The sequence below is a fragment of the Trachemys scripta genome, chromosome 20, assembly GCF_013100865.1.
Source record: "Trachemys scripta elegans isolate TJP31775 chromosome 20, CAS_Tse_1.0, whole genome shotgun sequence".
NCBI lineage: Eukaryota > Metazoa > Chordata > Testudines > Emydidae > Trachemys > Trachemys scripta.
Genome location: NC_048317.1, coordinates 13,037,663 through 13,063,039, shown reverse-complemented (window position 1 = coordinate 13,063,039; position 25,377 = coordinate 13,037,663). Strand labels below are relative to the sequence as shown.

The window sequence follows — 25,377 nt, the reverse complement described above, 5'->3', positions numbered from 1 at the left end:
AAATCTCTGCAGCCGACTGCCCCGAACTCTGCCTGGCTCTGGAGCCAGATTCAGATTCTGCAGCCTGGGTCCATGGCTTGGCTTGGATCAAACCGTTACCAAAAGGAAACTGGATGATTGTTCATTTTAATAGTTCTTCATGTCGGCGCTGCCCCCCACCGCCTCCCGGGCACCTGCTACCATGGGAAGCCGAGGAGCCGAAATATAGAGGGGGCTCACTGTCCTGGTACAGCCAGCCCGGCTGGCAGCTGGACATGCCAGCCCGCTGAGCACAGAGCGCTCCCACGAGACCCCCCTTCACAGCTCAGACAGACACCACATCAGTGCTTCTCAAGACTGGACCTCCGGAGCTTGGGGGGCGGGCAGGAAAGGGGCACACTTCACTGGCTGGGCAGCAGCACCGCTTGGGGGCAGGATTGGGATGGCACAGGGTTACAAGCTGGGAGCGAGGGGCATCGGCAGAGCTAGGCAGAGGGGTGGGGGTCTCAGGGCTGGAATAGGCAGGGGGGCTGTGGGTTGGGATTGAGGGGTACCGGCGCGATGGGGGGCCCAGGGCTGGAATAACAAGGGGGTTGTGGGTCATCAAGAGGCAGCTGGGGGTGTTCTTCAGGAGCAGGGCCCCTGGGCACAGCCATGGGCTCAGGATAGCTTGGAGTGCAGTGTCCCTTGGCGCCCTGCCGGAGGGCTCCATGGCGGCGAGTTCCAAGGCCTCTCTCCCCTCCACAGCCCGCTCAGCTCAGTTACTGTCTGCTTAAGTCCCCTCCAGGCCCCAAATCACCCTGCGGCCTCTGCAAGACCATCTCCCAGCCTCCCGTCTGCTTCCAACTCACCTGGTACTCGTTGGGCCAAAACATGCTGACCGCCAGCTCGGCCTGGTGCCACTGCCGCCCATGGGAGCCGGACACGTTCCACACCAGGCTGCCCAGCGGGCCCCCGTTCACCTTCACGTAGACGTTGAGGACGCCGGGGCTGTGGCCGTCCCGGCTGTACATGAAGTAGCTGAACTGGAGGCAGTGGGTGTCATTCTCACTCAGCGTCTGGAAGAGAAGGTGAGCTTTCTGCCCCGGCGCGTGCTGCGAGGAGTTGACCATCAAGTAGGAACCTGCAAGGCAGAGGCAGGAGAATGAGGAGGGTTTATCGGCTCAGCGGCACCCAGTCGCCCGGGGATCTGTGCGCGTCAGACTCCCCACCCACATCTGCCGTAGTTGAACCCTCGGCCATTGTGCGCCCGCCGCATGCTGAATCCCCGACCCTCTCTCTCGGACCTCTCCATCCATACCGGGACTCTCAGCTGCGTGACTCCTGCCATGCCAGCCAGCAATGCTCCAATTCACTGCCTCTGCCACCTTGGGAGCTAAACTCGTTACCGCTGAGCACTGGGTGTTCTCAGTGCGACGCTACCGCTTGGCCTGGCCCACTGCCCTGGGCACTGCGAGTCTGGAGATCATTCTCCCCCTTACCCCGGTGCAGCCAGCCAGTTTCCAGCACCCTCTCGCTCCTCCTTCAAAGCCACGTCTGCCAGTGGCTCGTTCTCCTCCCCATCCACGTCTCCACCCCCTCCTAGGCCCGAAGGGCTCTCCCATGTCCATCTTCGTTTGGCATGGCTCTCTTGTGTATGCAGTCAGGGAGCGGGCTTGCAGCTCCAGCTCGCGTTCCCGAGATAACTTTAATCTAGCTAGCTCGGGTCCTGGAAGAGTGACGAGCCAGCTATGCAAGGTACAAGGCAACGGTGAACTGGGCCCTGAACCCAGCTCCGCCCGCTCCCACTCCCGGGCAGAGGGGCTGAAGGATAAGCTATGCAGTGCAGGGAAGTGCTATTTTCTCCCATGCGATGGTTGTGTTTCCTTTGGCTCAACAGGCTCCTCCTGGCAAATCGCTGCTACGAGCTCGGACATCTCCCCGGCTTCACAAGCAGACGGCTGGCCCAGGAAAGCTGCGCAGATGGTGACTGATGTTTCGATGAGTTATTAGCTGGGGCAAAGAACCTAGTAAATTTGCTCCTTGTTCCCCTCCCCAGCCTCAACGTCGCCCCACGGCCGCGCAGCCTGCCAGGAGAGATTACAGCCAATGGAAGACGACTGACCCTCCCACGGCAGGGAGAGGATTAAGGGAAGCGCCCGGTGGCTGCTGGTGCCTCAGATACTGCGCGCAGAGACAGGAAGCACGCAGGTCCAACCTCAGGCCGTGCCGGCGAGGGAGCAGTCAATGGCACTGCCCTGCCTCACAAAGACAGGTGCAGAGAGGACAAGGAGGGGAAGGAAAAACCCCAGTGCATGAGCTGCTCCCCACACCATAGGGTCTGTCTACATTGCACTGGGGGGAGTGACTGCAGCATGGGTAGCCGTAGCCCCGCTAGCTTTGATCTAGCTAGCTCGAATACCAATAGCAGCAAAGCCACAGCAGCACCGGCTACCCGCTCGAGTCCGTACCCAGGAGCCCAGGCAGCAGCGTGGGACTAGCCCGTACCGCTGCCCCTCCTTCTGTGACCCCACTGCTATTGGTACGGGAGCTAGCCAGATCAAAGCTCGCTCGGGGATGGCTCCCCGTGCTGCAGCCATACCTCCCATTGCAGTGCAGACAGACCCACGTGCCTGTCTCCCCTCCCAGTCCTCTCTGTGCTGCGGCTCCCCCACAGATGAACTGAACTCTCTGACCCAGGCCATAGCTAGAGAGTGGCCGGGGGTGGGGCAGGGGGGGGCAGGGAACAGACTTCACAGCGGGTTCGACTGGGAGTGGAGCGCAAGAGACTTAGCATAGGCTCAAATCCCACCTTTGACACTGACTCTCTCTATAGCCTGGGACAAGTTGCTTAGCATGCCTGCCTCAGTTTCCCCATCTGTGCTTCCCTACCTCCCAAGGGCAGTGGAGGGATAAATGAAGGTCCAAAGGAGAAGAAAAGCCGGGAAGTCCTGGTCCTTTAAAACTCCCATCCATCCGGCAGGGCATTCCCACTGGATAACACCCAGTACCTGTAACAATAAGACCCTGCCCTCCCTCCTGCAGGAGAGAGTGTGTTTTAAAGGGCCAGGTACCCAGGGTAAGAACCTCAGTAACACAGGATGGGAAAGTGGCACAAAGTGTTGTGATTTAACAGGGGCTGCCTTATAACGAAAAGCCTCACACAAAAAGGCCCCTGTGATTAGGGCATCACAGGATATAGGGCCCTGAAAGATGTCCCCCTTTCTCCCCCTCTGCCTAAACCCCCGGGGTATGGCACCTATCTCAGAGCACACACATCCCTCGGTGCCAGAAGACTGCTCTGCTCTCTGAAGATGTTCAGATCCACATGGCAATATGAGCTTCTCAGCCAGGAGGCGTCTTTTTTAGCAGACAGCTGTGCTGGGCTGTCCCCTGCCTCTGCCCCATAGGCTCCCTGGCTCTCCAATACCCCCACGCCACGTTGCTGTGCCGTTGGATACTGCGACCGGGATAAGCGCAGTATAAGAACCTGAACAGAACCAAACTGCCCCGTAGCTCCATTGCCCGCATGAGGGTTCCCTCGACATCTTGCTGATTCTTGCTGCCTAACGTTTCTAAGATACGGCCTTTCCTGTCCATCCGCAGACCTATGACTCTCACCCAGGCCCTCATCATCTCGCGTCTCAATCACTCCAAGAGCCTTCTCTCCAGCCTGGGCAAAGGCAACCTTGCCCCGATCGGAGCCCGTCAGAATGTGGCTCAAAGACCATTTCCTACCGCACTGCTTTGACCAGTGCTCATCCCCCTCTTTGCATCCATCCACTGGCTCCCCCTTCACCATGGCATCAAACACTAGCTGCTTGTATTCACCTTGAAAGCCCTTCACAGTCTATCTCTGCCCTACCTAACATCTCTCATTCGTAGGGCCCTACCAAATTCACGGCCATGAAAAACGCATCACAGACCATGACATCTGCTCTCCCCCCGCCGTGAAATCTGGTCTTTTGTGTGCTTTTACCCTATACTATACAGATTTCACAGGGGAGACCAGCATTTCTCAAACTGGGGGTCCTGACCCAAAAGGGAGTTGCAAGGTTATTTTAGGGGGGGTTGCGGTATTGCCACCCTGACTTCTGTGCTGCCTTCAGAGCTGTGTGGCTGGAAGGTGACAGATGTTGGCCAGGCGCCCAGCTCTGAAGGCAGTGTCCTGCCAGCAGCAGCACAGAAGTAAGGGTGGTAATACCATCCCGTGCCACCCTTACTTCTGCGCTACCTTCAGAGCAGGGCGGCCGGAGAGTGGTGGCCGCTGGCTGACGGCCCAGTTCTGCAGGCAGGAGTAAGGGTGGCAATACCATACCAGGCCATCCTTACTGCTGCTAGCAATGGCTCCACCTTCAGAGCTGGGCTCCCGGCCAGCAGCTGCTGCTCTCCAGCCGCCCAGCTCTGAAGACAGCGCTGCCACCAGCAGCAGCGCAGAAATAAGGGTAGCAGTACCGCAACCCCCGCCCCCCACAATAACCTTGCAACACCGCGACGCGCACACACACAAAACTCCTTTTTGGGTCAGGACCCCCTACAATTACAACACCGTGACATCTCAGATTTAAATAGCTGAAATCATGAAAATTACCATTTTTAAAATCCGGTGACCGGGAAATTGACCAAAAGGGATCGTGAATTTGGTAGGGTCCTACGCATTCACTACTGAGCTACCGATGCTCGCCGCCAATGGCCCAGGATGGTAGCCTCCATCACGCACCTGTTAAATGGTCCAACAACCAGCTTCATGCTTTCTCCCCTCATGCTGGGGAGGAGCGCCCCGCAACCATCTGCAAAGCTGCCTCGCGCGCCACCTGCCAATCCCTCCTCAAAACTCACCCTGGCCGTGGTGGCTACAAAAACTTGTCAACGGTTAGGCTGCTGCTGTGCAGAGCCCACTCCCTGTCATGGTGACTGTGACGTCTTGCTCAGGTCGCCCAGGACTAAGAGTCAGCAGGGGTGAGCTTTGCTGCTGCCAAGCTCTGTAGCAGCCCCCAGCCTGGCCAGCACCCTCTGCAGGACTTTGCCCGTCCAACCCTGGCCTTGCAGTTAGCAATCAGTGAGCCCCAGCTCCCCAGAGACGTCTCTCGGCAGCGGTCAGTCCCTCTCGCTGCGCGCTCACAGACGTTATGAAGTTTGCTGCCTGCAAAGAGACATGGAGCCCCCATCAGTCTGCTAGGTTAGCTGCTGACCCACACTTTGCTAGAACAGCGCTGAGATGGTTTTGTAGTAAAACAAGAATAAACATATTAACAACAGAGGTTTACATGATTTCAAGTCAGAGTGAAAGAGACAGACAAGGTTACAACCAAACCAAACACGCTTTCTAGCGTCCTCTAAAACTTAACTTCAGCAAGTTACAATCGTTGTCTAAGCAGGTTTCTCACCCATAGTCAGTTCTCCGTTCCCCCGAGGCTGAGGGATCCACCTTTCACAGGTGTCAAGAGCTCTGGCCTCTTGTGCCCCTCAGGTGATGGATGTCCAAATCGCTTTCTGTTTCTGCTTCTATTCCCCAAAGGCCATTTCTCTGTTTCAAGAGCCAGGAAGGCTTCCTGGGGTACAGCCCCCAGCGTGATCATTAAGTGCCATCTCCCTCACTTGCTAGTTCGATGGCTTTGTTTACCTTACATGTAACTGTACCTCCATTGTGTCTGGCCTCCCCTTGCTCAATTTACATTGGAGACACAGTCAAGCAAGTGAAACAACATTCCTCTGTCTAGGGCGGGCTGGGCTAATGCACTGCTTGCCAAACCCATGTTAAGACCACACTTCCGGCCCACATCTCTAACTGTTTATACACCACCCAGACATGCCCCACGCAACAATATTAATGACCAGTGTGTTACCAGTCTGCACAGGACACCTTTTAGATACAGATTATGAGCAGTGTGTTGGGGCAATGAGTGTGTCAGACCCGATGTGAGTTATGGTAAGGTGTGCCCTCTGCCAGCTGGCACTGAGGGGCTCCCTGGGTCACAGTGACGAAGATTGTCCCATTGTTTCCTGTCCCCCGCCTCGTCTGTCTGTATCCATCGGTTGTCTCTTATCTTATACTTAGATTGACAGCTCCTTGGCACAGGGACTGTGTTTTTGTTTTAGCGGAATGTGGGCCTGGTCCGTGACTAGGGTTCCTAGGGTAATACAAATAATTCATAATAATAACTAGATAATTAACGAAGGGTTAATGCATTCGCTCTGCAATTTTGGAGCCCTGGATTTACAAATTAAGCCCAATTCCGGTCCCTTTACACTACTCGAGTGGCCAGAAAGGAGCCAGAATGGCCCTCCCAGGGAAACACTCCTAGCACGGGGGCATTGTAAGGCTGCTGGATGCTGTTCCCCCCCCCCCAGACCCAAGTGCAGGGCATGCTGGGGGCAGGGGGGCTGTGTCAGGGCAGGATGGGGCGTGGCCAGAATTCTATTTTCTTTTTTTTGTAGAATTTCAACAGATAACGTCGATGTTTACTTGAAAGCATTTTACCCTGATTTTTTAGCCATTTAAATTTTCACCACTGCAAGAAATTGGGGGGTGGGGAATCAGACAATGGGGGGCCAGACTAGAATTATTTCATGACTGAAGACACAGATGCAAAAAATTTCAGCTTTATAACTGTCAAAACACAACTTGCCAAAATATACGAAATAAGGATCCTTAAATCAAACGCTAGGAACTTCAGAAGCAGCCTTTTTCTTATTTTGCCTCTCTGTGAATTTCACTTCCCAGAGATGGAAATATTTACCGTTGGTTTGTGGGTGTCCAGTGAAATCGACCATTACCGACAACTAATCCATCCAAGCCCATCTACGCTCCAGCAGAGCGGCCTGGAGGGAGGCAGGTGAGACTAAGGCAGGCCTTGGGACTGCCCGGATACACCCCAGCCCTCGGGGCAGCCCAGAATGTGGAACCCCCTCGTTCCCTCGACCGTGTTTTCCCCTGCCTGGTAACAGCACCAGTATCTGGCTCTTTGGTTAGGCTGCCCGCCTATCGGGCACGGTCTGCATCACAGCCTGGCAGGAGAGAGGCCCCAAGGCTGCTGCAGCACGGAGTGGAGTGGCAGGGAGGGGAAATCCAATGCAGACACAGCAGCCTGGCTTCCTCAGGCTGTCAAACGCACCGCGCTGGGCCCGAACTTTGGCTGAACTTGCACAAGCGACGGGAAGCTCATCACCACCCGGGCGATGGCTGGGTCCTGTCAACAAGCCACGGCCGTGTAGCTCCCACCCGCCTCAGGATCCTTGGGCACTGGGGTGGGTTATGTAGGGGGAGGGGATGGGGGGACGAGGCTCATGGAATTGGAGGGTCTGGTGGATGCTTGGAGGGAGGGGTTGAGTCCTCGCTTCCCGGGATCTAAACCACAGAGTCGCTCACAGGAGTCAGGTGGTCTCGGCCAGCGTACCCTCCCCGCATTGTGAACGGGGAGAGGGTCCCAGCTTGAGGGGTTGGGGGTCTCGGGAGGGAAGGGTCCCAGGATGGAAAAGCTGAGAACCACTGATCTAAACTCCTGGTCCTCAGCCAGCGAAAATGGGTGTAAGGTCCAGGGGGCTTCACCGGAGCAGCACTGATCGACTCCCCTGAGGATCTGGCCCGGGGTTTTGCCCCCAACGGGCTGCCCAATGTAGAGCACATGCACTTCCAGCTGGAGAGCGAGCTGTGCCGTGTGCTAGGACGAGAAGCGTCCCGTGATCCAGGCTGCCACAAGTCGGGGTCCCACATGCTGTATAGAGACCCACTTATTTCTTCCTTAGCAGATTCCCCTCCCCTCCCCTCCCACCTGCTGCCTTTGACCCATTTTCCACTGGACGCTTTTCCCCTCCGACCCTCCTTGTTCACCTGTCCCCTCTCCCAATGTCCAGACCCAACAATCTGCCAGGCCCTGTCAACTTTCACACGCCCCATGGTGAGTGGGTTTGGTATTAGGAAAACTAGCCTGACAGAGACCTGGAGCCAGAGTTGGGGCATGTCACTTATCCCAGATCTGAGGGGTCTTTATCCTTAATGAGCTCCCAAAGGCAGCGTGGTCTAGCGGGCAGAGCAGGGGCCTTGGGCTCTATTCCCAGCTCTGCCACTGACCTGCTGTTTGTCATCATGGGGGCAAAGTCATACGGGCCCAGATTCTTACCCAACGCCCAGTGATTTCGGTGGCAGGTGCCCAAATACCCTGGAGAATCTGGGCCTTGCCCACAGCCTGTCTTGGTTTCCTACTTGCCTTCACAGGCAGCAGAGCCTCGTGGGGGGAGTGAACCTGGCAGACCAGGTGCTAACTCCTGCCCAGGCCCGTTGGCCTCACTGAACACTGTCAAACGCAGAGCTGGACACCAGAGCTGTGTGCTAGTATTGCTAAATCAGGGATTCGCTTTATAGAGAGGTGTCTAGTGCTTGGATTTTATGAAATGCTTGTAAATTGCTGCCTGCATTAATCTCACTGATCACATCAGTATCCCAGGCGCTAAGGTCACGTTGAAGTGTTTGCTCTGGAACTATACAAGTGTTTGCTATGAAACCAGATCCCCCCACAGCCAGGAGAGACACGTTATCAAGTGTGAAATACCAGTGTCTCCCAAACCCTGTCCTCTCCTGCCCAACACAAGCTCCACACGCATCAGACAAGCCACGGCGGGACATCAGAGAACAAAAGACGCTGTTGCTGGCTCCCCCCACACCCATGCAGAGGAGACATGCGGCCGATCCGTCCGTTTGAACTCTGGGGGAAGAGACTAAACGTGCCTGACCAGAAGGAACTTTTTATCCCTATACTCATAGGCGCCGACTCCGTGGGTGAAAAAAAAATAGCCACCCACTGATCAGCTGTTTGGTGGCGGGCCGGAGGGGGCGGAGAGGGGGCGGGAAGAGGCGGAGTGAGGGCAGGGTGTGCTTGAGGAAGGGGCTGGAACAGAGGCAGGGTGAGGGCAGGGCCTTAGGGGAAGGGGTGGAGAGGGCTGGGACCTCAGGGCGGAGAGGGAGTGGAGCACCCACCCGGAAAAATGAAAGTCTGTGTCTATGCTGTTTGAAATCTGAGGGGCAAAGACTTCTAAGCATGAGCAAGAGATCCTCAGCTGTTACGCTTGGGTTAGTCCTGAAGGACATACAGAGCTGCTTAGTATAGGAGCTTCAATTACCCTTTAGAGCCTGAGGCTGTAACTCGTTTGTGTGTGTGTGTTTACCTGCTTTAACCATGCCAATAACTCACATTTCTTTTTTTAGTTTATAAATGTTTCGTTAGTTCATTAGAGGACTGGGAGGGTCAGACAGCTGGGAAGGGGGCTCTTCTGGGGGTGGGTTGGAGGCGTTGAGAGATGGGGGGGATGCTCGTTAGGAGGTAACAGGAACATTGAGCATGGGGCAGGGGGTGGACCAGGCCTTGGGGGAGGGGTGTCTCGCCACACTCGCCAGCATTTGAAAGTTCAATACCAACATCTGGAGAGGAAGCTAGGGCCCTGCACTCAGCGCGACAGGGCAGGCTCAGGTCTGCCCCTGCTAAGTCAGGAGGGCTGGATGCCAAGCCTAGCTCTGCAGTGCGGATAAGCGGGTTCACCTGGGCTCTTCAGAGGGTTCATCCATCACTTTCGGCACAGCCTGCCATCCGCACACACCCACCCCGCAAATGGCCCCGCTGCCCAGCTAGGAAATGCTGCATTAGGCCCCAAAGGCCCGGCAGCCACACAGAGCGGGGGCTAAACGCCAGCGGTCCCAAACCTGAGCAAGCCGGGACGAGCCCTGAGCTTCCTTCTCCCGAGCCACACACAAGCCCCTCAGTGTCCTCCTCCTCTTGCTGCCTGGGCTTCAATGCGGCCTCCGGGACCCCACTCAAACTGGCTCTGGTCACTGCTATTGCGCCAGAGACGCGCTGGCTGTTTTTCTTTAATGCTCACTGCTCGGGCTGCGTCGCCACTGCCGTCCCCGGCCGGATTTGAACCATTTCATTTCCATTTCCACCGTCTCGTATCATTTAACACACAGCCGCTGCTGATTTTAAACTGTGCTCAGCTAGCGAGAGCGTTCAGAGGCCGTTAGCTTAACCACCGCCGGTAGCTCGGCTCTGGGGCTCTCCGGGATGCCCACTCGGCTGCCAGACAACGCTCAGCGTGCACGGCCCCCTGCGTCCATCCACCACTCTCACAGCCCTGCACAAATGACATATTTACTCTTCCTCCCCCCCACCACACACACACCCCACCCGCTCCCTGGGAGGCGATGTTATCCCCACTCACAGTTGCGGGAGCAGAGAAGGGACTAAGTGAAGCAGCAGAACCCAGGAGTCCTGGCACCAGCCCCCACACTCCGCTCACAGAGCTAGGAAGAGAGGCTGGTGCCACAAAAGGACGTGGGGTTGAGGTGCCACTGGAACAACAACGGGCTCCATTCGGGGCTGAGACTCCCTGGACAATGAATTGGGAGAAGTGCTAGGTTCCCCCGGGCTTAGGCATGAGACAGGCGTCCGGACACCTAGCAGGAGGGACATGCCCAGAGGCAGAAACTTAGGTGTCAGGGGGGAAAACTCTGACAGCAAAACTTCAGGCGCCGAGTGAGTTTAGGCCCCTATGGAGTTAGGTGGCAGTGGAACAGGGGCCTTGTAGAGAGCAGCAGCATCTAAATCTGGGGTTTAGGCACCTAAGTAGCTTTGTGGGGCTGGGCCAGAACGAAGCAGTCTTGATTCCCAGCCTGCTCCAGACCATAAACAACCCCCATCCCTCCGAGTTAGGACTAAAACCCAGGAGTCCTGGCAGCCAGCCTCTCTGCTCTGTCCCCTAAACTACGCTCAGCTCACACAGCTCGGCACAAAACCACGGCGTCTTGATTCCCCAGCCCCCTCCTGCACTAATCCCTAAGCTACACCCCCCATGTTAGGAACAGAAACCAGTGGTGCTGGCCCCTTGCTTTAACTCCCAGACCATATACGTAGCCCTCATGCTGCAGCGAAAGCCGGGGCAGCTGCCAGAGAGCGATAAGGCCAGGCGTGGAAAGGTGACGCTGACAGGTCTGGCCCAGCGGTTAGCATGTGTCTGAATCCCAGACCTGATCGCCTGCAGTCTCAAGCCGCCAAGGCCGGGGACACAATGAAATGAAAATGAGATTGTTAATGTTCTTTCCATTTTAATAACACCGGATGCTGTAACTAACCAAGCCAAGTCATTTATTTAAATCTACCATTGTTTTCTTGACAGTGGCCCTTTAATTATTAATAGCTTTTACCACTGTTTAATTTAAATTAATCCACGTTATTCTCTTCCAAAAACTCTCCCCTGGCAACTCAGGCTTGCAGGAATGGACAGTACTGTAATAAAAGGGCTAGTGCATGCATGCACCACTGCCCTCTATTGGATGAAATCAGAACTACTCAATTGTGTGCCTTGGGCCCCATACTGCTAGCAGCTAAGGGAGATTCTCTTTTAGCTCAGTAGGCAGGGATCTGAGTTCTAGCTTGGAGTGTGCCACCATGAGGTCCAATGTGGCCATGGATCTGTGACAATGTTGCTTTTTGCAGTTGCAAGGTTTTTTTGCTTTCCAGTTAGATTACTATGGAGCCATTTTTCTCTATGATTTCATCAGCTGCTTGCAGATGTGTGAAAAAAATCCCAGCCCTTGGCCAAAGTGGCACAGGGATGGGGGAGAGCAGGTGGGAAGCAGGGAATGGTGGGTTTGTCCATTTGCCAAAGGAGGGTGGGGACTGATTTTTCAGGGAGAGTGAAAGGTGCACACTGCAGGTGAGAGACACCCTGAGAAACTGCCACACCGTGCAGAAGACAGCCCAACGGCCTGACAAATCTGTCTCACTCACACACAGCGAGGCCTAGAACCCTCCTCCAAAGAACCACATGCCTCCAAGCTGTAAGGGGGAGCTGATCACCCCAGCAGCAGCAGGTCCCTCGTCCCTTCTGTGTGCAGTCACTAAAGGGCAAAACATCACTCCTTCCTAAACCCTCACGGGGCCAGATCCTCAGCTGGGGTAAACCAACATAGCGCCACTGAAGTCCACACAGCTGCACCAATATACCCCAGCTGAGGAGCCGGCCCACTAAGCACATCACGTGCCCCTTCTGTAGAGCTCTTCCTCCAAGGACAGCAGAGAGGCCTCATTTATCCCTATCTGAGGAAAGGGGAAACTGAGGCAGGGATGTGATTAAACCAATGTGCCAGCTCAACAGCGAGGACCAGAAGAAGATCTCCTCAGTGGGAGTCTAGCACCCTGTCCACACTGCCTCTTAGCCACCAGCCCTCCTGTTGCCAGGGCTCTTGAGGGTTTGCTTACCTCTCCCCACCCCCATTAATGAAACCACCCCTCTGGACCCAACGTCCCTATGCAGTGTTTTAGGCTGATGTAGGGAGAAGATGGGGTAATTAGTGGGAGTTAAAATCCATCGAGGAAAGTAAAGCTAATACGTAGATTTCTCTCTCTCTCTCTCCCCCTCTTCCCTCCCTGCCTGTGCATCCTCCTCCCCCCAGCAAAATTATTCCTGCACTAATGAGATCCGCTCCATTTGGCCCAGGAAAAGCGGGGGCCCTGAAAGCCATCACCAGCCCGCTCTGACACCTGAACCACAGCCAAGGGCCGTCTTCCGAAAGCAATCGCTCTCCCTGTCCAATCTGCCAGGGGCTCATTAATAAATGAAAGCCTCGCCTCCCCCCAAAAAAGCCAGACAACGAAGTGAGACTAAAATTAACCTGCTGGAGAGAACTCAGAGAAATGACATTGCAGCTGAGGCGGGGGGATGTGCGCAGGCCCCTGGCATCAGGCATGGAAAGGAGCTGGGACATATTTGGCTACGTCCGTACGGGCTCCTCTAATATATGGAGATATACCTATCTCATAGAGCTGGAAGGGACCCTGAAAGGTCATCGAGTCCAGCCCCCTGCCTTCACTAGCAGGACCAAGTACTGATTTTGCCCCAGAACCCTAAGTGGCCCCCTCAAGGATTGAACTCACAACCCTGGGTTTAGCAGGCCAATGCTCAAACCACTGAGCTATCCCTCCCCCAAATGTTCCGTAGGGACCAGCATTGGCCGGGGACGGGCTGAAACATGTTAGGGCTTCTCCATCTCTGACTCCTGTTTACGCTGTTCAGGTTCTCGTCCTGTCCTCATCACCACCGTACGTGAGCACGGGCATTAAGCTGCCTTACTAACACGTGTGGGTCGGCCGGTCTCCGGGAGGGAATATTCAGAAGGCGTTCTGTGCAGACTGTGCTCTGTTTTTAGGGAAGCAACGGCAGGGCGGAGAAGACTGTCTCGCTATTCCGGAAGGTGGGGGATGGCTCCTGGGAAAGTTGGGCAAGGTAATTAGCCTCTGTCTGCCTCAGCTCCCCATCTATATAATGGGTGCAGTGAGGATCGATACACTACAGATTGCTGAGGTACTGTGATGTTGGTAGACAGAGGCAGGTGGGACTCATGGCGAGGCACCTAAGAGGAGTATCTTACTGTGTGTGCTTATCAAAAGCTCGGGAGGGTGGTACGTTCCCACACAGCCCATCAGCTGCCTGTTATCAGCACAGACAGGGATGCGGAGCCTTCGCAAAGCCCATCGCAGCTGCTTCCACCCACGGGCATCCATCAGGCTTGACCAATGCTATTCCCAAGCCGCCTTCCCCACTAGGGAGTAGTAACAATGTTTAGCAATATAAGTAACGGCTAGATGGTAGGGAGGATTCGACATCTGGAACCAGAGCCACGTACACCGCTCACAGAGAACTGGCGAGTAAAACCTCAAGCACCATGCACATTTGGCTCGGCAGCTGAGCAGCACCGAGGGCGCATGGGAGCACCGCCCCCAGCTCCACAGCCTTTTAGGGAAACACTCGGCGCACAGCTCCACGCAGGTGGAGAACTCCGGCAATCCCAGGGGGTAATGCAGACTGGGCCAAATTCTCAGAAGAGCGCAGGGCCACCCCAGCAATTCCCTCTGGGACACTTTGGGGCTGGATTGTCACATGTACTCGGCCCCCGGGATCTGTTGACAATCTGGCCATGTATTTAGGAGAATATGAGAAGGGAGCTCCTCTGCCCCAGAGATGGGGATGGTATCCCAAAAGCTAGAGCCCAGAGTATGGATAGTCTTAGAATACCACCATGCTACAAATGCCGTTTGAGTGACTGAACACCCTACAGTAGCTCTAATGTACTTACAAATCTAAGCAGTACAGTGATGTCTTGTGGCCAGATGGGATTCAGGAGCTCTGCCACAGACCTCCCGGTGTGACCTCGGGCAAGGCACTTAATCTCTCTGTGGCTCAATTCCCCATCTGTACAGTAATGTAACCTTTCTCCCACCCCTTGCCTCCTTCCTTTGCAAGGTCTTTGGGAGTGGAAATGTCTCTGACTCCCTATGGCGAAAAAGGCCAGTATCATGCTGGGGTGTATTAACAGGAGGGTCGTATGTGAGACACGGGAGATAATTGTCCTGCTCTGCACAGCACTGGTGAGGTCTCAGCTGGGGTACTGCGTCCAGTTGTGGGAGCAGGGCCGGCGCTTCCACTAGGTGACCTGAGGCGGTTGCCTAGGGCAGCAGGATTTGGGGGGCGGCATTTTGCCGCCCTCGGCGGAAATTCAGCAGCGGGGGGGTCCTTCCGCTCCGGATCTTCGGCGGCGGGTTCTTCACTCGCTCCGGGACCTGCCGCCAAAGTGCCCCGAAGACGCAGAGCGGAAGGACCCCACTGCCGAAGACCCCAGACCCCCTGAATGCTCAGAGGAGGAGCGCTGCCGCCTAGGGCGGCAAAAACCCTGGCGCCGCTCCTGTGTGGGAGCCACACTTTGGGAAAGACGTGGACAAAGAGGAGCGTTTAGAGAAGAGCAAGAGAAATGAGGTCAGGTTTTCTAAACCTTTCATATGAGGAAACGTTAAAAAAAGGGGGGAGGCATGTTTAGTCTGGAGAAATAAAGACTGAGGAGGAAAATGACAATGGTCTTCAACAATGTTAAGGGTTGTTTATGAAGAGGACTGTGTTCTCCATGTGCACTGAAGGCAGGACAAGAAGTAATTGGTTTAATCTTCAGCAAGGGAGATTCAGGTTAAATATTAGGCAAAATTTTCTAACTATAAGGGTAATTAGGCTTCTTGGGGATCCCATCATTGGAGGTTTGTAAGACCAGGTTGGACAATCACCTGTCAGGGCTGGTCTAGGTTTTCTTGGTCCTGCCTCAGCACAGGGGGCTGGGCTCGATGACCTCTCGAGGGCCCTTGCAGCATGTCTAGGATTCTATGGTCTGTACAGCACCTGGCACAGGGGGCTTGGTTGGAGCAATGCCATAAGGTGTAAAAAAATATTTGAAAATGGAATAGGTCTTTAAAACTCAGTTTAATCTAATCTGGGAACACAAACACTGCAATGCTTTAATTATAATGGAATAGCTATTGCATGGTGTTACTACAGGGCAGATTCAAAGTGGTTTGGATGCCTTAACTATGCATTTCTGACCTTAAAAAAAGAAAACAAAGGTTTTTTTTAGTATAACTGCAGTTCTGAATTTCCTGGGTTTATAATTGGTTTGGGGGATAATTACAACATCCCTGTTGCAATTAACTTATCGTTAAGTTACTGATACAGCCTCTCAACCTCAAAACCTCTGCATTACGGTGAAGTTACGTGAGACAATAATAACAGCATTCCACAGTCATTGCCACGCATGTTCATCTCCCTCAAGGCAAACCCCAAAGGGAGGTGGCCTCCTTTGCAGATCCAGCGCCACCCGGATCAATCTCTAGCTAGGTCCTTAAGGTGACCTGACTGGATATTCAGTTCATTTCCATTACTGGCGATCTTATCACACTCCTGAAGCTTTAGGTGTCCCCGTGATTGCCAGCCATGTGGCAGGCATTCCTTGGGAAAAACACTTCGGAACTGGTTGGTCTTCCATCCTGATAATAAGAGAACGTCACCAAAACCAAAGCAGTGCTGATTGCTGGGTTCAGCTCTACCTAGGAATCACTGCTGAAATTGTCCTGCCCCTTCATATGGAGTGATTGTCTGATAATTAGTAGCATTACAGCAGGATCTAGAACCCCAGTCATGGGCCAGACCCTATTGTGCCAGGTGCTGTACAGACACAGAATGGAAAGACAGCCCCTGCCCCAAAGAGCTGACAAGCTAAGCTTGTCTACACTAAAAAGGGTCAAAATAAGCTATACCGGCAAATGTTCTTATTTACCACTATAAGTGTATATACCGGCGTTTGCCAGTATAAAAATGTCATTAAAAAATTCTCCCTCCTCACTGATATAACTATATCAACCGACGTTTTAAGCACAGACCTACGTATAAGGCAAGAGACAACAGGGGGCGACAGACAGACAGACGGGCACATACCGCCAGTCAGCCACTAAGCAGACACGTACCATTTTTCATCTGCGAAAGGCTAATTGTGTTACACGCCCCTTACAGAGGTAAATCAGGCATCTGCCCACAGGCAGAGCACAAGTGCTAGATAACCCTAGCAACAGGTATGCCATCTCCCACTCACAAGGCAATTAATGAGTATCACACTGCACCCGTGTTTAACAACCCCCAGTTACTTAAAATAAAACCTGCTCCCTGCTGAAGCAGCATAGCCCTGCCAGAAGAACTGATTTTTCGAAACAGTGGCCGAATTGAAAAGAATTGGGAGAAAAAAATCATTTCGGCTCAAGGCAAAACAACATTTATTTTTGGCCAAACAAAATATTTATGTCGTGTGGTCCATTTGGTTGGACTCGACGCAAAACTTATCATTGTCCAGGGTTTCTTTTTTTTAACCTTTATTTTAAAATAAAATCGAAGTACAATTCAAAACAAAGTCATTTTGAATTAAAAAAAATACATATCAAAATGTTTCATTCTGAAAACAGCAAAAAAGGAAACATTCGGACTTTTTGTTTGCTTGGCCGAAATAATTCGGTGAATTCGACACAAGCTGGTGAAATGTTTCACTTTCAGGAGTCTGCGTTTTTTTGTCAAAAAAAGTTTTGTCGGAAAAATGTCACCCAGCTCTGCTCCGAAACCAAGGCTCTTTCATGTGACAGCCTGCAGGGGGCGCTGAGGGCCTGCCTAGTGTTGCAACCCTGCCAAAGGGTTTCACCCCTGGGAGATCTGCCCAGGCACGTAAGCGCCAGGTATGCAAGAGGCCAATAGCGGGAGGTCAGGTGAGCGAGCAGAGCACAGAGGTTACAGGTGGGACCTGGCTTCACCAAAGCAGCTAGTTTACCCCTATTGAGTGGTGGCTCGCTTTCCAGCTGCGGCAGCTGCTGAATGCCTGACTTGGGAGAGGGACCTCAACCTTTGCCGTTGTACTGAACGGAGGTGGGTTAGTCTTTCCCCCATTACATCACCCAAAAGTCCCTCTCCCAGCCATGTGACGAATTTATGTTACGAATCGAGGAAGAGGAGCAGAGCCAGACAAAATGAGAGAGGACGGGTACAAGGCAGAGACATTGAAAGGGCAAATATTGCCCGCACGGACACAATTCAAGGGCACGCTCTGTACCATGGCCGTTGGGTTCAGATCTGAGTTCTGGGAGCTGGAAGCCTTCCTGCAGGCAGCGACTGGCTCAAGGCAGAATCAGGACGTGCCCATGGAGATCTCCGGCCCTTGTTAAAAACATTCCATGGGGAATCCAAATCCAAAGCACAGAAAGTCCGTTCTGCAGCCAAACACGGTGGCTAAGCGCTTTCAGTCACCACACAATAACAGATGTAAAGGTAGCCATCTTACAGCAAAAAAACTTCAGGACCAGACTCCAAAGAGAAACTGCTGAGCTCCAGTTCATTTGCAAATTTGACACCATCAGATCAGGATTAAACAAAGACTGTGAATGGCTATCCAACTACAGAAGCAGTTTCTCCTCCCTTGATGTTCACACCTCAACTGCTAGCAGAGCACCTCACCCTCCCTGATTGAATTAACCTCGTTATCTCCATACTGATTTATACCTGCCTCTGGAGATTTCCATTACTTGCATCTGAAGAAATGAGGTTCTTACCCATGAAAGCTTATGCTCCCAATACTACTGTTAGTCTTAAAGGCGCCACAGGACCCTCTGTTACTTTTTACAGATTCAGACTAACACGGCTACCCCTCTGATACTTCAGTCACCATGTGGGTCATCAGGATCCCTTCTGGGTTCTAGACCTCCCGGGACCTAGGCCACTGCACACGGCATGTAGCCAAAGATGTTTGCCTGCAGGACGTCTGCTCTTTAATTAAATCTAGCTATTTAACAGACATATGGCAGGGTGAGGAACTCAAGCTGTGGTGACATCTCCTCAGAGCCACCACGAGTTACTAAAATGCAGGGATTTCTGATCTGCTGTTCCACTAGGAAAGAGATTATAAACTAAGGCTTGGTCTACACTACCCCCCTAATTCGAACTAAGGTACGCAACTTCAGCTACGTGAATAACGTAGCTGAAGTTCGAAGTACCTTAGTTCGAATTAGTTCGAACTTACCTTGGTCCACACGCGGCAGGCAGGCTCCCCCGTCGACTCCGTGGTACTCCTCTCGGCGAGCTGGAGTACCGCAGTCGACGGCGAGCACTTCCGGGTTCGACTTATCACGTCCAGACTAGACGCGATAAGTCGAACCCAGAAGTTCGATTTCCAGCCGTCGAACTACCGGGTAAGTGTAGCCAAGGCCTAAGTGCATACTAAGAGGGAGCGTGGTCCAGTGGTCAGGCACAGAACTAAGAGTCCGGAGACCTCAGTCTACTCCTGACTGCTACTGACTTGCCGGGTGACCTGGGACACGTCACGTTCCACCTCCATGCCTTATTTACCCTCCCTCCTTTGTCTGTCTAGAGTGTAAACTCTTAGGGGCAGGGTGTGACTCCGACTACACGGATGTACAGCACCTACGACAATGGTGCCCCAATCTCAGCTGGGGCTTCTTTGTGCCACTGTAATACAAAGAATGAGACATTGTAGGGACTGGGTATGTCTGAAGGCCCCTTTTCTAGTACACAGCATGGCTTTCTGTCCCACAAACAGTTCATGGCTGTGGCAGGCATCAGTCTGTAAGGCAGTGGTGGGCAAGCTGCGGCCCGGCCCATCGGGGTAATCGGATCGCAGGCTGCAAGACATTTTGCTGACGTTGACCGTCTGCAAGCACGCCTCCCCTCCCCCCATCCCCGCAGCTCCCAGTGGCCGCGGTTCGCCGTTCCCGGCCAATGGGAGCTGCGGGAAGCGGCGGGCCGCAGGTTGCCCAGCACTGCTGTAAGGGCTTGCAGGAAGCAATGACGTGTTTGCACGTTTCCCTCTCCTCGTTAGCAAATCGCTCCTGATTGCTGCTAACAGATTCATGGCTCCAAGGGATTAGAATATGTTTCATCAATTACATTTGCAGCCCGTAGCTTGTTTACTTTAACGGCACAAGCCCACCTGGGACCCCAGGTATGTACCAGAGCCGCTAGCCCGTGCTGCCAGCCACGCTGCGAGTGTTATTGCAGGTGGCTCGATCAAAGCTAGCTCTGTACATCTACAGGTGCTGCAGTCACACCTCGGAGTCCAGCTTAGACATACCCATCAGTCCACAGGCCTCCGTCTGCGGCGCTTTCATCCACCGCTGGGGACAAGCCTTCAGACACACAAATCATTCATGTGCGGGGGATTCACTTTCATTTGCACCAGTTGTGCAAATACTCAAGGAAGTTATGAACTCCTGGACACAAGATCTCATTGAGGCCAATTCTAGTCTAGTCTATACAGATATTGTGACCCAGGGACCCCTTGGTGCAGAGGGTACAGACGGTGCCTAGGGTTTTACAGGAATCCCCTGCATTGCATATTCACATAATAGTTCACCAAAGGGTGGCATGTGAGGTCTCCACCGAGAGCCAGCAGCCCCCTGGTCATTGCAGTCCCTGCCAAATGTACGTAAAGGTCATTCTTAAGAAGTTACGTATCTTATCTCCGTAAGGTAAGGCAGGACAGCAGGAGGTGATATGCCTTGGACAGTTTCCTGTCAGACAGGGGTAATTGACACTTATCTCTGTCTGGTCATTGTATATTGCCCGCTTCACAATGGTGGTCTATTTGCATCCTGAGCCTGAAGCTAATCACAAGATGGTGAATTCGACACAGGAAGCCCCAGGAAAAGAACTATCAGCACAGGGAGAACAAAGGACTGACCTGATCCATCGGAGGGCACCAAGAGACAGCCAGCATCCTTTCACCAAGGCAAGTGGACAGCGTGACCCTCTCATGAATGGAGGAGGCCAGCCAAGCCTGCCCGTAAAACACCGGAAGGGCTTTGGGTGAGCAGTGCCGTGTACGAGAGGAAAGTATCTAGGTCAGTAAGTCTAGGCTCCAGACTGCGCGGTCTGAGTGTATTTGAACTGTAACCCTCCGTTTCCAACACTTCTACTCGCATCACTTGAATCTCTGGGCTTGTTAAATAAACATTTATTTTAATTTCACATATCTAAGTGCTGTGAGTTAAGCGGTGCGGCGATGTGAGGTGGAGCTGGGATGCACCGTTCCTTTGGGAGCAGCCCACTGGCTGGAGTCTGCCCATTGCCAACCTTGGAGAGCAACAGCGGGGCCTGAGGGTCCTACGGGGGAGGACTGGGGAGCTGATCCCCGGCAGGCACAGATAAGGCTTCCTGCGCTAATGGCGGGGGCGGGGGGCAAGGTACCTCACAGCCCTGGGGACCCCCAGAAAGTATCACACGTTCTTCTACCATCCTCACCACTGCAGGGTCTGAGCACCTGCCAGTCACACGTGAAGTCACGCAACTCACAGGTTTTATCGGACATTTATATGGAGAGTGAGAATCTACTCTGTGGTGATAGTAAATACTCGAAGAATAACCGAGTGTCCTGGAAGGGATCTAAACCCCCTGGGTCAGGGCATGCACCAGCCTCTAACTAGCAGGGGTGTGAAGGGGAACGCTCACCGGCAGTGCCACCTAGTGGTCAGGCGGGGATGTGGCATGTTGTCTTTCTCCTGGGCGTTCTCCTTCTTCAGAAGCTGTTGGTGCTGGCCACTGTCAGAGACAAGACACTGGGCCAGACGGACCTGGAGTCCGAACCAGTCTGGCAGTTCCTACCTTCCCTATGTCCCGTAAGAATAACAGCCCACGCATCCCAGGGAATCCGGGGATGCGGATCAGTGCTCGGATGGGTGAAGATGTTTATTGTTCGGTCCGTTCCCTTCCTGCCAGCTCTGCATGGGGGAAAGGCTCGGTGCCCGCTTTGGTAAACGGCTCCGTTGCAGGGGTTTCCCGCTGGTGAACGCGCTGATTGACACCTCGCCCCTCGGGGGTTCGCTGTGTGCGGCATTCAGAGCAGAAGCGAAGCCGGCTACAGAGTGACGCTATACAACGGGCTGGGTGCATAAGTACCACGGATGGCTGGGAACACTAGATCTCAGTGCTACCGATCGCAATGCGCAGCGATCCCCTGGGCAATGACACCAGGCGCTCAGTACAACCAACCTGGGAACTCACTAACCCCGGTGGTGCCTCTCTTTACCCACAGGGCAGGGACAGCACAGACAGTGTCAGGGTGGGCTTCCCGGACCCACCCCTGATGTGCACCAGCTCTGAGCTGGTGGGCTCCCCCCTAGGGCAGAGAGGGGCATGTGGTTCCTCCGGGCCCTTTCTCGCCCTCCTCTTTACTAAGCCTGTGAGCATTTGGGGGTGGGTTTTTTTAAACAAACAGGTGCCTGCTGGGCCTGGCTGGCGCCAACGCATTTTGCAGGAGGCCGCTGAACATGGACCAGGTGGCAACGGTCCGCAGTGGCTGCTGAGGCAGACTGGGAGTGCAGGCAGGGACCTGGGTCACTTGGCCGTCCACCTGGAGATTAACAGGTGTCAGGGGATCATGACCACCGGCCCTGTCCCAGCTAGCTGGGAGGAGGGTCCCACTACAGAAAAGGCTTTGGTGAACGGCTCCTGACCCCATCAGCAGCCCAGTTGGCATTAAAGCCATCAGAGCTTCTTACAAACTGGCCCCGCAGGACGAGATGGGACCCGCTTGCCGGGCCCTGGCAATTTCTGCCCGTTAGTATTTCGGTTCACACCATAAAGCAACAGAGCCCAGCAAGCTCAGAGCCTGATGTGGCATCAAGCAGGTGCAGACAAAAACCATCCGCGGCACAAAGAAACCCGCGAAGAACAGTTTATACCCTCCAGAACAGCCGGGCCGGAGCTGGGGGGAGATGTAATCCACAAGCAGGGTGAGATGGCTCTGTTACCGTGCAGCCAGCGCCAGGAGGAAACGGAACGAGTTAGCGAGTTAACAGACCTCTGAAGGAAACGGATTGAAACTTTCACCAGCCACTGCGCCTCGCTCCAAAGCGATCATTGCACTGCAGGGCCTGGGGAGCTGGCGGCAGAGCTGCCAGAACCAGCCACTCCGCTCAGCAAAGGGGGGCTCCACGTGAAAAGCCATCACACTTGTGCCAGGACTGCAAACAGCGGGGCAGGCTGTTAACCTCTTCACTGCTGCTCCCCCCAGCCCAGCCGCTAGTGCAACAGTGTAGCACAGCGGGGCAACCCATTGGAACATGCCTGGCCTGTTCACCCACCCACCTGAAACATTAGGCACGGTGACGGCTTTAAGTTATTCAACTGTGTCTTGGGTCTTTAAATCCCATCCACGGAGGCAGGCAGCCATCTTGTATCCAGGGCATTGCAGACACACATACGCATGCACACACACACTGTGCTCTCTCATGGGGGCGTGACACTGTGCTTTTGGTCCCTTGTCTCCTCCTAAGCTCAGGGTACTCCTGTCTGCAAGTGCCGGACACCAAAGAGCACGGAAAGGGACCCTGGGCTTTGTCTTTTTAGCCCCGCCGCATGCAGCTACACAACACCCACCCACCGGAGGGCTCTCTGTGCCACTGTATGCAACTGTCCCGCCCTGGTGGGGTGTTTGCAATGCTGAGGCATCCCGGGGCTATGGTCTAGGTGTACTCAGCGCGGGAGGACGGAGGAGAGGGCTTCTTGGGGTCCCCCCCGGCCCTACATGTCTAGGATTCTATTTGCCTCTAGTTTGCAGGCAACTCTCCCTGCAGTTCCCAGGGTTGGGTTGGCCCAGTTTGCTGTGTCCTAGGAATACGTAAGGGACTTCAGTCTCCGTGGCTGTGAATCATGCACCTCGCAACAAGCATTACCAGCTTGCCAAGCAAGGGGAACACTGCCAGGGACAAGGGCGGCGCCGGGCATGGTGCAGGGACATGGCTCCCACGGTGCTGCAGAGAAGGGAAGCTGGAGGTTAAACCCCCTGGAGTTGCAGTGCCTGAGCAAAGCCATATCCCCCCGCTGCCTTTTTAATGAGCAAACATGACAGCATTGGCTGCCCTCTGAAGGACGGCTCAGTTCGGCAGCTAGCACCCCCTGCTAGGAGGCGGGAACAGAGGGGAAAGGCTGCAGGGAAACGGGGTCTTCATTTCCCTGCCTGGGCACAGGACAACGCACCCCTAACAGCTCACTGCTCTCTGGCCTTCCCACAAACTGTGGGTCGCAAAGCTGCGCGGTGGCTGAGCACAGGGACATTCACTCACTTTAACCCACCCCAAAACTCAGCACAGCAGTGCGACCCTGTGGCTAGAACACCAGAGTGGTGCTCTGGAGACCTGGGTTCTTGTCCCAGCTCCGCTCCTAGCCTGTTGGGTGACTGTCGCAAGTCACTTACTGCCCCATACCTCGGTTTCCCCATCTGTAAAGCAGTGATAATGATACTGACCTGCTATGTAAAGCACTTGGCGTTCTGCTGCTAATATTACTGCAATCGTTTAAAAGAATCATTAGGAATCAAGTGGGGAAGCACAATCTCATCTGCCTGTCGGTGAGGAGAAGCAGCTTCCATTTGAACGCATGGAAGAGCAGGCGGCTTTCACAGCTGCTGTGAGATCACTTGTGTGCATCTTTCAAAACAAAACAGGGCTCGTTTCCCTACGGCTGGGTCAATTTCACAGTCAAGTAACTCACGACAAGGATTTAATCAGAACCCCAATACATCAAATCAATAATCAGAAACAACCCTTTGTGGTACAGTAATGCCCCACCGTGCTTGGTGCTGTACAAACACAGAAATGCGACAAGTTTGGTGGGTCTCAGCCCAGCTCCTTGCCCACAGATGACCACATCCCACAGCTAGCCCTGTCTCAGCAGAAAGGCCAAGCACTGAGTGACCACGGAGATGGAATTCCCCGTATCCTCCAGCTCCTTGGGGGAACTGTACTGAGGAAGGCTGCCCCACTACCGCAGGTAAGCTGAACTTTTCTATCCTCAGGGCTGTCGATCTCACGCCTTCTACCGGAGCTGAATCCACTTTGAAGAAAGGGGATGAGATGGGGGGGAGGGGAACAGCCCTGGGTTTAATCAAACCATATTTTCCAGCACAATTCACAGGCGCCGTGAGAAAAATCACTTCTCCACCGGAGGATTCCCGTGATGCCGCTGCACTGAGCGAAACGACAGCAGCTCCATTTAACAAAGTCTCTTTGAATTCCTCTGAAGGCTGCTGTGAAAATCCAATCCCGAGCCCAATTAACAAGCTCCCCCCGCCAGCATCTCCAAGGGGCCGAAAAAGCCAAGCGACTCCTGGCAAACAGCCCTCAGACGCTCTTCGGCTGACTCCTGGAGTCTCGTGGCAAGGGCGGCAAACGGGGGAGTCGTCTGGCTCGCTGGGGTGGGGGGACGGAGACAAGGGTTGGAAAAGGCCGGCGGGCGGCTGTGCTGGGGAGCCGGGGCGAGCACGGCCAAGGCTGCTTTGTCAGCCATTGGCGCAAATGTTTGGAAATGAACGAAAGAGCCGCTCTGAACCAACACCGCAGGGGGAGAGACGACTGTTCTCCTCCGGGTTGTTCCATTTTTTTTTTTAAATACACAAAAAGGGTATGAAAGGGAGCCTAGCAAAGAGGGGATTCGAGGCCCCACGAGCCTTTGGCAGCGAGGAGGGGCCAGCAGGAATTTAAAAAAAAGGCTGGGGGAGCCTTCAGTCAAATCCTTCAACAGGATTAGCTGGGCCAGGCCCGCTCCCCCAGAGCTGCGTTCTGAACACACTCACCAGGAGCAGGGATGGGATCAACAGGGTCTGTCCCTTCATTCTGTGTCTGTACGGTGCCTAGCACAAGGGTGTCCTGGTCCGTGACTAGGACTGCCTGGGGATACAGCGCTACAAATAATAAATAACGAAGTGTGAAAGCAGAGACGGCAGGGCAGTGGGATCAGGCTAAACTGGGGAACCCCCACAATTCTGACAAGCACATGGGGAGAGATAGTCCCTGCCCCAAATCTCTCCCAATAGAAATATCCAAAGGTGGGGGAGGGAAACTGAGGCACAGAGCAGGGACGTGATCTGCTCATGGTCACCTGGCCTAGAACTCAGCTCTCTTGAGTCCCAGGGCCTTATCCGCTAGCGCACACAGCTTCCCTAATGCCTAACAACCTCTTCACACCAAAAAGCCCGTCCCTCTTCGCAAGCATGCCCATCCTCCTCACGGT

The 25,377-nt window shown here is 54.1% G+C and overlaps 1 protein-coding gene across 4 annotated transcripts in view; it reads right to left on the bottom strand.

The window, feature by feature from the left end:
• PTPRU (protein tyrosine phosphatase receptor type U) overlaps positions 1-25,377 on the bottom strand; it is a 275,704-nt gene that overhangs the window by 144,209 nt on the left and 106,118 nt on the right. For all 4 annotated transcript variants that reach the window (XM_034753847.1, XM_034753848.1, XM_034753849.1 and 1 more), the window contains exon 3: positions 831-1,102. In XM_034753847.1, coding sequence (XP_034609738.1) covers positions 831-1,102 — 272 coding nt within the window. The remainder of the gene's footprint in view (positions 1-830; positions 1,103-25,377) is intronic.